This window comes from Gobio gobio (genome assembly GCF_949357685.1).
Source record: "Gobio gobio genome assembly, chromosome: 25".
Lineage (NCBI taxonomy): Eukaryota > Metazoa > Chordata > Actinopteri > Cypriniformes > Gobionidae > Gobio > Gobio gobio.
This window is the reverse complement of record NC_137121.1, coordinates 17792049-17808350: the sequence shown is the minus strand read 5'-3', so window position 1 is coordinate 17808350 and position 16302 is coordinate 17792049. Positions and strand designations below refer to the sequence as shown.

The 16302-nt window shown below is 37.6% G+C and overlaps 1 protein-coding gene across 1 annotated transcript in view; it reads right to left on the bottom strand.

Annotated features, from left to right (window-relative positions):
- Positions 1-631: 631 nt before the first annotated feature.
- Positions 632-16302, bottom strand: part of kdm7ab (lysine (K)-specific demethylase 7Ab) — a 33864-nt gene continuing 18193 nt past the window's right edge. Inside the window, exons 5-20 of the mRNA XM_079809403.1 lie at positions 15207-15348; positions 14906-15092; positions 14400-14562; positions 11794-11881; positions 10777-10883; positions 10572-10663; positions 10104-10190; positions 8822-9085; positions 8613-8737; positions 8170-8354; positions 7441-7529; positions 7191-7360; positions 6933-7081; positions 6773-6831; positions 5534-5801; positions 632-3280 (exon numbers count right to left, since the gene is read on the bottom strand). Of these exons, the coding sequence (XP_079665529.1) occupies positions 3192-3280; positions 5534-5801; positions 6773-6831; positions 6933-7081; positions 7191-7360; positions 7441-7529; positions 8170-8354; positions 8613-8737; positions 8822-9085; positions 10104-10190; positions 10572-10663; positions 10777-10883; positions 11794-11881; positions 14400-14562; positions 14906-15092; positions 15207-15348 (2264 nt within the window). The 3' untranslated portion in view covers positions 632-3191. The remainder of the gene's footprint in view (positions 3281-5533; positions 5802-6772; positions 6832-6932; positions 7082-7190; positions 7361-7440; positions 7530-8169; positions 8355-8612; positions 8738-8821; positions 9086-10103; positions 10191-10571; positions 10664-10776; positions 10884-11793; positions 11882-14399; positions 14563-14905; positions 15093-15206; positions 15349-16302) is intronic.

The following is a 16302-nucleotide window of genomic DNA, read 5'->3' as shown; positions in this document are numbered from 1 at the left end:
GTCTAGTGGAGTCCATGCCTCGATGGTTATAATGTCTATACACTGATCAGGCATAACATTATGACGTAATATCGTGTTGGGTCCCGCTTTGCTGGCAAAACAGATCGGACCTAAATTGTGATGGCTAGACACCTGGGTCAGAGCATCTCCAAAACTGCAGCTCTCGTTCCCGTTCTGCAGTGGTCAGTATCTATCAAAAGTGGTCCAAGGAAGGAACATCGGCGTACTGGTGACAGGGTCATGGGCGGCCAAAGCTCATTGATGCACGTGGGGAGCGAAGGCTGGCCCGTGTGGTTCGATCAAACAGGCGAGCTACTGTAGCTCAAATTGCTCAAGAAGTTAATGCTGGTTCTGATAGAAAGGTGTCAGAATACTTGTTGCGTATGGGGCTGCATAGCCGCAGACCAGTCCGGGTGCCCATATGCACACTGTATACACATATATGTAAATATAAATGTAGTAAAATACAAAAAAAAATATTATAAAAGAAAACCTTTACAGTTCTAATCAGTTCTCATGGTGTATTTTAAGGGTCCAAATAATGCAATCAATATTGCTTTTTGGATAATATCATGCAGTTGGTTAGCAATGAGCTTGAAACAATGTTAACAAAACACCCAGAAACGCAATATTCACTCGTAAAACTTTTTAATATGTACAGGCCACATTGTACAACTGAAAATCCCAATTTCAAGCTGTGGATAACAGTGTCACAAAATATTGAACAAAATTATACAACCATATAAAAACTTTCAAACAGTTGAATGCATTGAAAATCAGAAGGGACACACCATAAACAAACAAGTAATTGATTGCAAGACCAGAAAAATGGAAAACAACGAGAATGCCAAATAAATACTGTACAAGTACTGCATGGTACAAACCCTGCCTGCAGGCCAGCAATGTTTTGGACTATTATTCAGCACATTTAGATAGTCATTGTGATTAAGAAAACAGTAATAATAATTAAAAAAAACTCAAACAGTGTAGTGTAACATAGCTAATGCAGGACATGGTTAGTGCAGTGCGGCATTTTTTGATAGACACAGAAGCTCCTCCGATCGCCCAAACGACAAAACGGTTCTGACTGCAGTACGTGTGCACTTCGGCCAAAATCCTGGTCAGACAAATAGCACCATAACAAACTAGGATCTTACCAAGGGGAAAAACAGCAGGTGCTACATTAATGGCATTGTGGTTTTATCTTCGAAACGGATCAAAACACAATGCTTGAGTGTCAAAGTCCACAATAAACCATCATAAAAACCTTTCAAGATGACATACAGTAGCAATACTGTGCTGGTTGTAATCACCGGTTCAATTCGATCCACCTTTGGGTTGACTGAAGCCCTTAGAATAATTAGTATCAAAGCTGTTCGTCGGAAAAACAGTCCATGTGTGAGCCCTGAGCTGCTGTACATGTACCTCAGCAAGTCAATGAAATCCATCAAAGTTCCTGGAAGCTTATGGAATGTGCGTTATTGCCTGAAGAGCTTTGAAGTTGCTGTAAATGTTTTAAACAAAACGGGAATACAAAAGAATGAGATTTTCTTTCATGGGGATACTTGTTCGAGAAATGTTCATATAAGATTATAGATAAAACAGCTCTTCTTGCTGTCGGGTCACCACAATTGAAAGCAAGACCTGACTTTTATAATTTCATTATTTGGCATTCATCAAAGGGAATCCAAAACCTTGAGCGTGAACAATTACCTGAGGTCTTTCACACAAAACCAGAGTAAACTACCTCGAAAAATCACAAACATATCTTACAAAACGCCATTTTTCGATACACGTTGTTGGTACAATTTCCAAAAATTCTCTCTGTTAAGACTTATTTTACAAAAATAAATACTCTTTTCGTTTCTTTGTAAAAAGACGTGTAGCCAAATGCATTTCAACGTAAAAAAGGTAAACATTCTCCCACCACGCTCCATGGCCATCTTAAACGTCTCGTTTTCTCACTATACACAGCACCAGTTCAAACAGTGTTTCAATGCTTTAGAAATCGATGAGGCAGCTGAACTTTATACTTATGGAAACGACGACACATGTTTGAAACCAGATCTTTAGAATAACAGTTAAAACCAGCCAAATGACAGGAGGTGACATTACTGGCTCAGTGCGGATTCAAAATTTTTTTTTTCTCTCTTTCAAACATCGTGACTTTAAGGTAAGGGGACTACATTGGGCAGGTTTTTGGATTAAATATTGGCTTCTTATTACACAACACATTTTGTTCTTACCCACAATGCAATACAAATACAGATGAAATTGTGAAAAATGGCTGAGCCGGTGCACAAATGTTTGTACGGCCACAAATATCTAAACATGTTTCAAAACAGATGCATATTAAGACCCTAAAGAACAGCAAACCTCCCTAAATGCTCAATGATATAAATTGTTCTTTCATCAGTAATAAATACGTCATTTAATAACAGTATAGAAAAAAAAAAAAAAAAAAATCAAGCACCAACATATAAAAAAAGGAATAAATTAAGGGAAAATGTGTTGTCACAGACCATTTGAATGATACCTTCAAACATCTTTTAAAAGTCAGTCTCTGGATGCCCACTAGGTGGCAGCACGGGGTCAAATATAGCTAAAATAGCCCACTCTACTTAGCTTGCAATATAAAATATGCCAATATGAATACAAAATACATTTTTTCCTTTCATTTCACTTAAAATGGGAACATTTTGATTGACAGGTAGTTCAAGTGGTCAGCCTTGGTGAATTTTGAGGCAGTAATGCAAATTTTCTTCACTGGAGTAATCGGCTAGGAAAAGTAGGTTGCAATCACAAAATGAGAAAACAAAAAAAGTCAAGCACCTTTACGAAATCAGTTAATCACTCATTTCCCTCCTTGTTTCACACGTACATCAATGAAGTGATGCGTTTTTAGCTGTGGGAAGCAGCTAGTCTTTTGCTTTCAACCTGATCCAATTTTTAAGCCTTAAAAAGCAATGTTTTCAGTCTTATTTCCTTTCAGTCACCTTGATCCTTTGGATGCATATTAGCAAAACTAGGAAACCATGTTGGGCGAAGCGCTTTTTCAGATCATTCCGAATCTTCGAGTTGATTGGTAGCCCAATAAAATGCTTATGACCAAATGTGTTGACCCAAACACACTTTATACCCTGTCACCTTTACCATGCACACACAGCCTCCCAAATTTGCCATCACTGCTACTACACAAAGAATGGTTTGTGTCTGCTCAATTTGAGAATCTTGCCCAGTCGCTGCTTAGCTGTAGCCATGCCTTTCTTAGGACGTTTACCTACAAGAAAGAGAAAGACATTTTATTTTTATCTTATTTTATAATTTAACAACACATATACACATATATATATACATATATATATATATAAAAAATTAACAAAAACCCAAATAAAATTACATAAAAAATATAAAAAACAAATAAATAAACAAAAAACTAAATTATAAATACAACAAAAGCAAATAAAAAATAAATAAATTGATATAAAATAGATGCATAACTAACATAAACAGATAGATAACTAACTTAACTAAATAAATACAATCGATGTTACAATAAAAAAAAAAAAGTCCTGACTCTTCCAAGCTTTATAATGGCAGTGAATGGCTGTTTCTGTTTTGAAGTCCATAAAAGTGCCAAACACAGCTCTGGATCTTTATCTGGTTAATAAAGTCCTTCTGAAGGGAAGCGATGTATTTGTGTAAGGAAAATATCCATACTTAAAACTTTACAAACGATAATCTCTAACTTCCGCTAATTGTCGTACGCGCGTTCACGAGAGACTGCCATTCCAGCGTATGGCGTAGGATGCTCCGGTGAGAATATGCTAGTTCTTGTGAGCACCAAGTTTTATTTTGCTCTATCCTCTGTGCTTCCGCATTTGTCACTGGAACTTACGCTACACCTCCATCCTACGTCATACACTGGAACGCCAGTCTCTCGTGAACGTGCATATGACAGTTAGCGGAAGTTAGAGATTATAGTTTGTAAAGTTTTAAATATGGATATTTTTCTTACACAAAGCTTCACTTCAGAAGGCCTTTATTAACCCCCCCGGAGCCGTGTGAAGCACTTTTATGACGGATGGATGCACTTTTATGGACTTCAAAACAGAAACAGCCATTCCCTGCCATAGACCCTTTTCACATTTCCGGGTTTCTCAGAGCAGAAGTTGTCATAGTTGGGTTAAATATTATAGCTGTGAATGAGAGAATACATTAAATATTTTTTTTGTGTGCCCATTTGCTCACATAGCAAAAGAAAAATGCCACAGTAGTGAACTTTCAAAAAGAGGGAAAAAATGGAGTGAGATTGATAACGGCAGTGAAAAGAGAGAAATAGGTTATTTTTTACCATCACTCCCATAGACGCTATTACTAAACACCCTCACAGCAGCGCTAACCTTTTTATTGTAATTTGATGCAAAAGTAATAAAATACAAAGTATTAGTGTTATAAACTTACATATATTTTTTAAAAATGAAAATACAAAAAACGTTGCAGGATTTATTGATAACCGTTAAAACGTGTCATCACAGTCTGTGAAAAGGGTCTATTATAAAGCTTGGAAGAGCCAGGACATTTTTTAATATAACTCAGATTGTGTTCGTCTGAAAGAAGAATGTCATCATATACACCTAGGATGGCTTGAGGGTGAGTAAATCAGGGGCTAATTTTCATTTTTGGGTGAACTTTCCCTTTAAAATGGCAGTAGTGGCTCTTGACCGTAACATTTTGTAAGCTTTATATTGTAATAGCTGAACACACGCAGAACACTTTTGGCAGATGTTGCGTTATTCAGCCTGAGGGTGGCGCTCTAATGTTGATCGACGGGCTTTAAATACACACGGCACACGCATAGAACGCTATCTTAGAGTTGACTTAATGTATTATTTACCAAATGTTGTTTTAAAATATTACAAGTTGTGAAGGAATTCCAGTGAAAAAAATTATGTCATGTCTATTCTTAAACATAAAACAAACACAACAGAACCATATAAAGGCTATTCACGAGCACGTTTAAACTAAAGGATTTATACTTTCACCAATTTGATACGCTACTCCACATAGGAAGAGAAGCTAACTAGTTACTGACCTGATGGAGACTAAAATACATATAGCTGAAGCAGATTGATACGACTTGGTCTGGAGCGAGGTGAAAAGCGGGGCAGGGTGAAATTTTATTTAAAGCACGCAGCAGTTCCGTTTTTCACCACAGATTTATATTGAAAAATGATGGGGCGCTGTAGAGCTGTGGAGGGCACAGGCACCCGCTGCCCCATTATACATGCCTGACAAAAGCCATGTGTTACATTTTAATATGCTCACTTTATAACTTGAAATCCCAAAAATATTTGTTGCAGAATTCTGAACATATTTACAATTTATGTAGAGGTCTATGTTTTGGATGAATAATTTGGTGGGGCACTGTCGCCGAACCTGCCCTTACAGACGAGCCGCGGCTGCTTAATGGTGAAATGTGCGTCTTTTGTGTTAAAATGTTTAATGTGCAGAGAAAATGGTATTGGCGTACCTTTGGTGGCCTGATTGCTGATTGGTGGGGGATTTGAGGCAGGCCTCTTGGACGGGTGCAGGGGTGGTGACAGGGATGTCTCACAGTATTGGTAGCCCAATGTAGGACTTTCCCCATGAGCTGGGGAGTGTGTGTGACTGCTCCACGCCTCACTGCTGCTGTTGCTGCCACTGCCCTGGCTGTCCATGAAGTTCTTGTGTTCCTGGATCCTATGCTTGAGTGTGGTGTGACATCCTCCTTCTGAATGCTCACGCTCCCGAAAGCCCTCCTGAAGGATGGGGAAATAAAGAAAAAAAAGATTGAAATGGTGGCCCTCTATTTTGAATACAGGCATAAATTTGTATTAAAGTAAATTTGTATTAATTTCACTCATAGGGATGAATAAAGTCTGTGTTAAAGTGGTATAAGCCATCAAGAAAATCAAGCTGTTTTTTAAAGCAAAAAAGTTTTTGGGAAAAAAAAAAGGTACAAGACGGTGTAACTAACAGCTTTAGTGAAGGAAAGCAATACAATCCCATGAAGCCCTGCAAATGACCCTCAAAATAAAACTATGGTCAAATATAGAAATATCCATTTAACGGTGCAGTGTGTGAATTTTAGCGGCACCTAGCGGCGAGGTTGTGAATTGCATCACTCAACGCTCACCCCTCCCTTTCGGAGCACATAGAGAAGCTATGTCGACAAAGATGCCGTCGTCTGAGACAGCAGAGAGTGACTAGCGCTCTGTAGATCAGTTTGTCCGTTTAGGGCTACTGTAGAAACATGACGGCGCAAAATGGCAATTTCACTGTAAGGGGACTGTGTATGTAGATAAGAATGGCTCATTCTAAGATAATAAAAAAAATGTCAGTTCATTATGTAAGGTCTTTATACTCCACTGAAAACATAGTTATGTATATTATATTGCATTTCTGTCAATAGATCCACATAAATACTACACACTGCACCTTTAAATGTTGGATTATACCTATAGAAACACCATTTTAAGTTTACTGAAAATGATTTGAAATGATGTAAACAGATGGCTTCAACAAAGCATACACCATTGATTAACAACCCTAGCTCACAATAGGTCTGTCTTTAAAAGTTTGTAAATTATAACTAAAAATCTATTTCCCTATGGAGAAAATGAACGTGTTTACTTCCGGAACCTGACTGATGAACTCTACATCTGTGAACCAAATCTTAATCTGGCATACTGTATATTCAAATGCATGATAAAACTCATTGAGCGGTTACCTGTGAAGAATTGCTGTCTGAATCCTGGTTCTCCTCTCCTGATGCAATCTCCTTTTTACCTGAGAATTGAAAAATAACACATGCAATATTCATCAAAATAATGTTATATGAAAGAAAAAAAAAAGCTTTTAAGCGCTAAAAATCTGTCATGAACTCTTACTGTAGTCAGGGGAGGGATGGTTGGTTCGGGACCACCAGGATTCCTGTGAACTGCTGGGATCTTCTGACTGGTGAGAATACAACAGCCCTGCCATAGACAGCATTCCCTGGATAGCATCCTCTTCTGTGCTTGGCGAGGCAGCAGACTCACTGCAAATGTGATTTAAGATCTAGTTAACACACACATCACTTAAATCTTCCCCAGCATTTTGTTGTCATGTGGCAATGTCAGGCATCTAAAATCCCTATCAGCTCTCACCTTTTAAGACATTTTTCAAAACGGTCAAGTCTTTGCCTGGACTCATGTATATTCGTCATGTAGCCGGAGCAACTTTTGGCCTCATTTTGGTCGTCTCCACTCGTCCTAATCTTTTCTTCATCCTCTTCCTCTGATGAGCTTTCAGATTCGTCCTCAGAGCAGTTCTTTTTCTGCAAGGATAAGAAGAGCAGATTAAACTTAAACTAGGACTCTATGCTCTTCCTGTGCATGAAGGGAAATGGCAACATACCCTTGAAGTGAACTCCGCTTCTGATTCGGAGTCTGATGAGATGTCTGAAAGTACAGATTCTCTGCTCCTGAGATCTGAACTCTCTTGTTCTGTGGAAGAAATAGTTCCTTATTACTGGCAGGGACACAATTTTCAATGAGATTTAATGCACTAGCTGAAAGATAATAAAATAAAAAAATAAAAAATAAAAATAAAAATTAATAAATAAAATAAAATAAAATAAAATAAAATAAAATAAAATAAAATAAAATAAAATAAAATAAAATAAAATAAAATAAAATAAAATAAATAAAATAAAATAAAATAAAATAAAATAAAATAAAATAAAATAAAATAAAATAAAATAAAATAAAATAAAATAAAATAAAATAAATAAAATAAAATAAAATAAAATAAAAATCCAGAAATGTTGCCTTGGCAATAAACTGAAGTAACAGTTGAAGCACTAAAATTATTATCTGGAAAAAATAAAAAATAAAACTGAAAAAAATAATAAATTTAACCTTAATTGAAAAAAATAAAGTTAAACTAAAATTAACATAAACTAAAAATAAATATTAATAGAACACAGATCAGAACACACAAAATTGCTTACATTTAAAGAAAAAGAAAAAAAACACTGCACACAATAAACATTAAAAAAAATCAAAAAGTTCAAATACTTTTGAGTAATTTTTTTTAAGAATTGTGTATCATCCATAAATAAAATTGTGAGACTTTTGAGGGTACCTGTAAAGGAATTCCCTTGTCTGGCTTCATGATGATGTTTGTCCACCGCTTTCATTTGAATATCCACTTCCTGTTCCTCCTCTTTAGGTACTAGTTTAATCTTGAGAGAATCCCTCTTCACATCTCTGAAGCCCTCCTCTTCCTTTATCCTTGATCTTTTTTCACCAACATGCTGCCTGTCATCTCTGTGTGGACAATTGGAGGCGGAAAAAGGACTTGAATGTGTTCCCAATATTTTATGGCCAAAAAAAGCCAGAATAGGACAAGCAAAAACATTGCAACTGCAAGCAGAGTGCTAAAATGACGAATACCTTACATAATCCTTCTAAATTGAACACTATCATGAAGGCCAGTATGAGTCATTTGTATGTGGTAATGTGGTGACTTATGTGCTATAATTATTGTAGTTACTGACTAATGTGTGATAATCGTCATAGGTTTACCTGACTATACGTCCATTGCACAGGACCAGACGCAGATTAGTGTCCAAACTCCGCTCTGCCATTGCAGCTGAGGCCGTGGAGACCTTGTTAAACTTGCCATTGACCTTCAGGTTAAAGGAGGCATCCTGAAAGACAATTGGTCAGGAAAATGATTCCCTATAGATATATTAGCTTGAATGGTGTTTATGGTATTCGTAAATCCCAATTACCTCCTCATAAGGACCCATCTCAAGTCTTCTTAAGACTTCTTGTGTGTGCTGTTCGAAGATGTCAAGGTTGGAAGGAACTTTAGGGCTGTGAGAATGATTATGATGATGGTGATGATGATGATGATGGTGGTGGTGGTGCTCACGAAGACGTCTGGCTTTCCTGCGCGCGTGAGACCCTCTCTCGTGTGCCGACCTCGTTGAAGGACACGCAGAACTTCCTTGAAATTTCATTGGCTTGCTTCCACAATTCCCATTCTGATACTCCTTGGGTGATCAAAACAGCATTGTGAGATTAAATGCAATAATATTTTTAATTTAGTCAATTATTTTCATGTAAGAGAGGCTAACTTATAAATTGGTGACATTACAGTTGTATGTTTTTTTTCTAAATAAATTATAAAACACTAAACTAAATTTTAAATAATTTTAAATACTACAGGTGAATTTAGGCATGAAAGTGGATAGGAAATATTGATTCATATAATTTGTTTGTGTTTTTAAATATTAAGTAAGTGAATGTTAGTTGATGGCAAAAATAATCAAATCATACAAATATGGGAAAATAGCATAAACAATAATACTAATTATTATTAATTATTATTATTATTATTATTAATATATACAAATAGCAACAAGAGCTAAAATAAAACAAAGTAATAATTATGAATAATAATAATAATAATAATAATAATAAACTGATTTCTTATTCCTTTTTCTATTTGTTGCTCTTATTGCATTTTTAATCAGTTTTATTTATTTAAATTATTTTATTTTATTTTTCTGGTGTTGTTTTTTAATGCCCTTGCTTTCTGACCTTTATGACGTTCCGTAGAACTTTTTTTTTATTTTTTAAAGTGAGCAACCTAGAACATTAAACCTGTAAATGTATTATTTTAGATATGACTGTTGTCCAAGTTCCAGTATGTTTCAAGCATGGCCTCTGCATTTTAAACAAAGATACTGCGATATTGATCAGCGTTCTAACAGCGGCCAATCAAATCAAACAAGCTGTGCTTTACCGTTACTTTATTAAAAAAGCAGAGTGGCCAGAAAGTGTTTAACTGTGTTACGATAGAAATGTTAAACAGGAATGTAAACAACTCAACCATGAATAAATTTCCACTGCCGTTTAGCCTGAATTTTGCCCTCTAGACATCTTAAAATGCACATATGTAGATCAGGAGAATAAAAAAAACCCAACCCCCACAAGCAAGCTCATTTTTCAGACCTCTGTATTTCTGAAACCCTGGGTATGGCCATTGTTACAAGCAGTCTGGCTTACCTCAAGGTACTGGATTTCCTTGGTGAGCATTTTAATGAGATGGTTGGGTCTGATATGGTCAGGGACCTCACTGGCTGGCTCTGTGACCTGGGCAAATGGGCACACATGGTAGACAATAAGGGCTTTATGTCACAGAACAAACCTCAGGTTCCTACCCAGTAGCACTGACACCAGATATCGACCCATTTGGGATACCCCTTGCCCTTATTATTTCCATCAGGGATTACAATGTACAATGAGATGACTGCAGGTGGTTTTAGAGTTAAGTTGTTTTAAGGGTGCTTTCACACTAGCACTTTTGGTGCACACCCGGGTTTGATTGACGTCAAGGGTTCATTTCGTTTATATGTGAACATTGTTTTGCGAACATCAGATGCGCACCAGCGAACCGCACCCCGAGTCCGCATAAAAAGGGTGGTCTGGGGTACGCTTCGCTGCTTATATCACAGAAGACTCCATTTCTTTCACCTCTCTTTTCAGCCAGTTCCTCAGTGCAGTTATCAAAGCTTTCACTCCCTTGATCAGGTATTCTGGAGGCAGGCAGTTATCTTCTCGTGATTCTGACGACAGACAATGAGCAGCCGATTAGGAGGGACACCAGGGAACGGAGTGGCAGCACGCCAGTGATTTAAGTGCCCTGTATTGACATGCTGAGTGATTTAAGATGACGTACCTTTGAGAGTCTCCAGCAGATTCTTTGCTACATACCAGCAAATGGCCTCAAAATAAGGAAACTTAAAGAGGTCTGGAGTCTTCAGACGCCGCTCCATCTCATAGCACCTAATGTGAGGACATAAATGGTTCCACTTGAGTCACAAGACACACACAGCTCAGATGCCAATATGCTGATATGAAAAACAAAAACATTACACAGCAAAAGTGATTTTTGAGGAATATTTGGTTGGCTATACTTGGATGAGTAGAATGTGTAGTAGTAGTAGTAGTAGTAGTAGCAGTAGCAGTAATAATATTTTTTTTTGTTTTACTTTTATTTAAGCTTGTGTTGCTGTTTTTTTTTAAATCATTTTCATTATTAGTTATAATACAAGTTATTATTTTTGCTGTTTATTTAATTTAGTAATAACTAATAAATGGCTAGCTTGTATAATTAAATAATGTTTATAATTGTTATTTTTTTATTCCTTTGATGCAACATAAATTATGAACGCAACATAAATTATTATTACAAGAGCAATAAATAAATAAAGGAATAAATAATTTTAATAATAAACCATTATTATTATTACTACTACTACTACTACTACTACTACTATTATACTATTAGGGACATTTTCATTCTAGACAGATTTTTTTTTGGAGAAAATGCCCTGAATATTTGGCAAATGTGTCTGGAAGAGGAAAGAAAATGTACATCTACAAAATGTAATGGCCAACTTTAAAGGGTTAGTTCACCCAAAAATGAAAATAATGTAATTTATTATTCACCCTAATGCCGTTCCACACCCGAAAAACACTGCTTCATGAAGATTCGAACCATCAGATTTCAACTAAAATATCTTAATTTGTGTTCCGAAGACGAACAGAGGTCTTACGGGTGTGGAACGGCATGAGGGTGAGTAATAAATTACATTTTCATTTTTGGGTGAACTAACCCTTTAAGACACATCAAGGCTTACAGAAGCCACAGCATTCCGATTCTGATTTCTGAAGAGTCAAAGCACTCGCTCACCTGAGCTGCATGCCTATGTTGAGGTTGTGGAGGAAGTTCCCACCGAAAGCCATGCAATCCTGAGAGGTGAGAACCGCATGGATCCATCCTGCAAGAGAGGTCAAGAGTGTGTCAACAGCTGACCGACAGATGCAGACACATTCAGACATCTGGTCTGAACTGCAGCTGTCCCCTTCTAGCCAACAGTGAGCCATTCATATCCGGTGTGCGGCAAAGCTGGACCAAGAGACCAATTTCACAAAATCCACTGAAAGTTTTTAGACAATTCCGATCTTGAGTTCATAGAAATGTCACTCCAACACCTTCAAACTTTACAAACATGCTCCTACAACAAACTGGGTAAATGCGGTAAATGCACAGGACTTCAAATGGCAAGCAAAAGTTCACATACGTTTGCTGGGTGGGCCATGATTATACGGCTAACTGAGATCTGCTGAGGGGAATCAAACCCCCAGAGTGTTTCAAAACCACTGCAGACTGCAGAGCCCACCAAACAACCAGTCTGTCATCTACATCCACGACTTCCTGTCTACGCTTCAACATATAGGCCACATGCGAAGTGTGGGAAAGCATAAATATACATCAGATTCAGAGGCAGAGCCCCGACAATGAGCAACTTTCATATTTGAAGCTTTTGAAGGACTTTTGAAGTCGGTCTCGCAGCAGGAGGATGTGAAGGTTTGAAACCAGTCTGCTAGTGCCATCAACACAGCTGGGAACCAGATTCACTTAAGACCACGTATCCCGAACTACTCATTTTGAGTGTGAGGTTTCATAAAATGTTCAGATTTATGACACCACCCATATATACCCTATTATATGACTTAATATATAATATGAAGTCATGATGACAATACACTCTGGATGTTTGTATCATAACTCAAAAAAGGCTTAGGAGCTTCACTAATGAACAATATACTGGATGCTTTCTGGGTGGTAAGATTGTCTGCTCATTCCAGCTACGTCTGAACCTGAAACGAAAAACACAAATCAGCCCTGGCCTTCCTGTGGAACCACCATTAAAAGACAGCTGCTCCACAGTAAGTACAATACCAGTTCCTCTACGGTTCCTCTTGCTCCAACATCGTGTGTCCGTATAAACCCTCAGACAAACATAACATTTTTCTCCTTCAATGTGAAGGGTATAGTTTTTGTACCAACAGAAAGTAAAATAATTTGAGGACAGGCGACACAGCCACTGAGGACACAGTGAATGAATTTAATTTATAAAGGAAATGTGCTGAAGAAATTAGGTAGGTCTTACATGTCTGTGCAAATCATTTAACGCCAGACCGCTTCGCCAACGAGGGCCAGTTCAATGCTGGATTTGCACAAAACTTGATTCTGAAAGAATGGAGCACAACCAAATGTTTCCAACTATTTGTAAATCGTGAGAAATTGCCATTTTAACCAAGGAACCGGGACGTGTGAGGGAGTCGTCTTTCGATTGCGTCATATCTGCGTTACCCTCGATTTCCGGTTTTATTTTGCAGAAACACTTTACTCTGTATGCAACATATGTCATAACAGCCGCCGAGCGAACGCACAGAGTGAAGTCATATTTTCAACACATGAAAGATGTATCTAATATGATAAACAGAGCTGCGTTACCTCATACTCATGACCGGAAAAGCGGAAGTAGCGCCAGTGACTGTGTCATAATAAAAGTCCTGCTGCTCGCAAGGTGTGTGTTGCCTTCATCTTATTAACAATCGATCCAGCGGCCTTGCTCAGCTCCACAACACTCGTTCCTGCTCTGCTTCATTCTACAGTAACGTTAATAAAATCGCATGATTCTTTTCCACCGGCTGTGAGGTGAAGACCACCACATGTCCCAAGATTCTGCATTCAAACGTGGCATCATCAAACTCTAGCGGACGGAAAAGTTACATAGTGCACCTTTAACTAACCATTCACAAACATTGTAACTTCTTCCTGAGTCTCTCCATCTGTGTCCGACTCTGGTTCGAACATATAAGGCTGAACACCACTACTGACAATTTCAGTTGCATGAGATTCTCCAGTTTTGTTGTTGCAGAGTATCCAAAGCAGGAGCTCTTAAGGCTCCGCCCTCTTCTGGAAAGGGGACCGGGAGCAGCAGCTCATTTGCATTTAAAAAGGTACACACGAAAACAGTGTGTTTTTGCGCACGTCCAAATAGGGGCAAATTGGACAAACTATAATAAATGATCGGTGGGGTATTTTGAGTTGGAACTTCACAGACACATTCTGGGGACACCAGAGACTTATATCACACATCTTGTAAAAGGGGCATAATAGGTCCCCTTTAAAGTACCTTAGGATGACCTAATTATAATAAATAAATGAAAAAATATACACCTCAAAGTTACTATTATTTTGGAACCTCACTAAAAAAAAAAAAAAAGCCATTTTATATTATAATAATGCTATTTTCATTTATGTCAGAAGCATCATTATAAAATAATAATATTTTATTTTATTTGAATAGCATCATAATAAAAAGAAAATACAATGAAATGAATGAAATGAAAATAGAATAGAAATGAAAATATTAAATGAAATGTAATAAATAAAATAAAATAAAATACACTGATGTGGCCAAAAAGAAAAAAAATAATGCTAACCTGTTGGAATCAGAAGTGTTGTTCCCTGCCGCACGACACACTTGTAGCACTTGTCCACTTTCTCCCCAAAGAACACTTCGCTCTGGTTCGGGGACGAGCTCCACTCCTCATATAGTGCAAGATTGGCCGGGGTTGGCTTTATCAAGTAAAAAATCTTCTCCCCCTACAGGTGAGGCAATTTAGTCAGTGATTATCCCTCATTTTAGATTAACTTTTCTTTTTCCCCCCACCCTGTATCTATCAAAAACTGTATAAAAACAAACAAAAAACAACTGTTTTCTATTTGAATGGTTTAATTAGCAATTACATGCAATTAATTCCCATGATGGCAAAGCTGAATTTTCAGCATCATTACTCCAGTCTTCAGAGTCACGGGATCCTTCAGAAATCATTCTAATATGCTGATTTACTTCTCGAGAAACATTTATTTTAGTGGAAACCGTGATACATTTTTTCAGGAATCTCTAATGAATAGAAAGATCAAAAGGTTTGTGATACGAACTTACCCACAGGACGTGGTACCACACAGATGTGCCTCCAAAATCAATATGGAAGTCGGTATAGCTGTCCTTCACACCCATTAAACAGTACTTCTGCACAAATGGCTTGGGAAAGTAAGAGTCATCAGGCCAGTAGTTCTCCACCCAAGACATCTTCTGAGCGATATCAGGGACCACCACCAGCTCTGACATCCTGAGCACAAGACATTAAGTTGTCATCAAAGTGACATTTTCTCAGCACGCAAACAAGGCATCTTCATGTTCAATGTCAGCAATTGCAAATTCGCCGCTTTCAAACGATACTCACTTGGTGTCTGAAAACTCCAGACTGATGACGTTCAGGACTTTCGGCCGCTGAGGACTGTAGTAATACTTCACAAACGTTCTCAGTTTAATCTTGCTGTCTGCTTGCCTGGCCACGTCGATGACATCAATCACTTTGTCACCTCCTATAAGCAAAGGGAGCAAGTTGAGTGATGTGCATGTGTGGGCATCAAAGAAACAGAATACCAAAATATCATTACCCAAACAAACTTAACAGGGATAAAGTGCAAAAATCAACATCATTAAATGGCCATAAAGTATATTTTAAATGAAAGAAAGATTGCACATCATGTCAAATGCCCAGACTCTTGGCACTAAAACGTTTCCCTTTGTCCTCAAATAAGGCCATCTCTCTATTGAAGTTACATTGAAAGATCTGCTTCACTTGAGGTTTCTTAACAAGAAATCAGCTGATGTTTATAACTGTGAGAGAGACAACTGGCAGGCAGAACATCAAACCCCATCAGAAAGCGGCTGGGAAAAACCTCAAACACGGAGCAGGACAGCTGGTGCTTGTGTACACAAACAGCACCCTAGTGTACCTAGCCAGAAAGAGACTCATCCCACAAAGAAGACCATAAAGAGATCCTTTACTGCTGTTCTGGGATCATGACTTGCAACCCTGCCAATAAAAATGTCTATTAGATCCTTTATGGATCCGAATCCACAATGGTGTTATAACAACAACAACAACATCAACAAATACGGGTTCGATTAAAAAGATTCCAGGCACTCCAAACTCTAAGACTACAATATGTGTTTACATATGCATAAATAAAAGTATTTATGCCATTAATTTCTCCTTTTGTCCAGTAACAACAAACGTTTTTAGTGTTTTAAATGTAATTTATGATCTCAAAAGCATGTTCCCAAAGCAATGTGGGACAAAAGCAGCTTTCACAAAAGAAGTGCAGTGCGGTTTGTCGTTATAAGCAAATGGCAATGTGGAAAAACCCACAATGTTCGATTTTGCTGGCTGGCTGGGGAGCCATGCAGGCAAGCTGCCCACTAAAGTAACTGAATTAGCTGGGCAGCTATCCTGCAGTTAGCAGACAGAAGTGCATTAAACACAAAAGCTA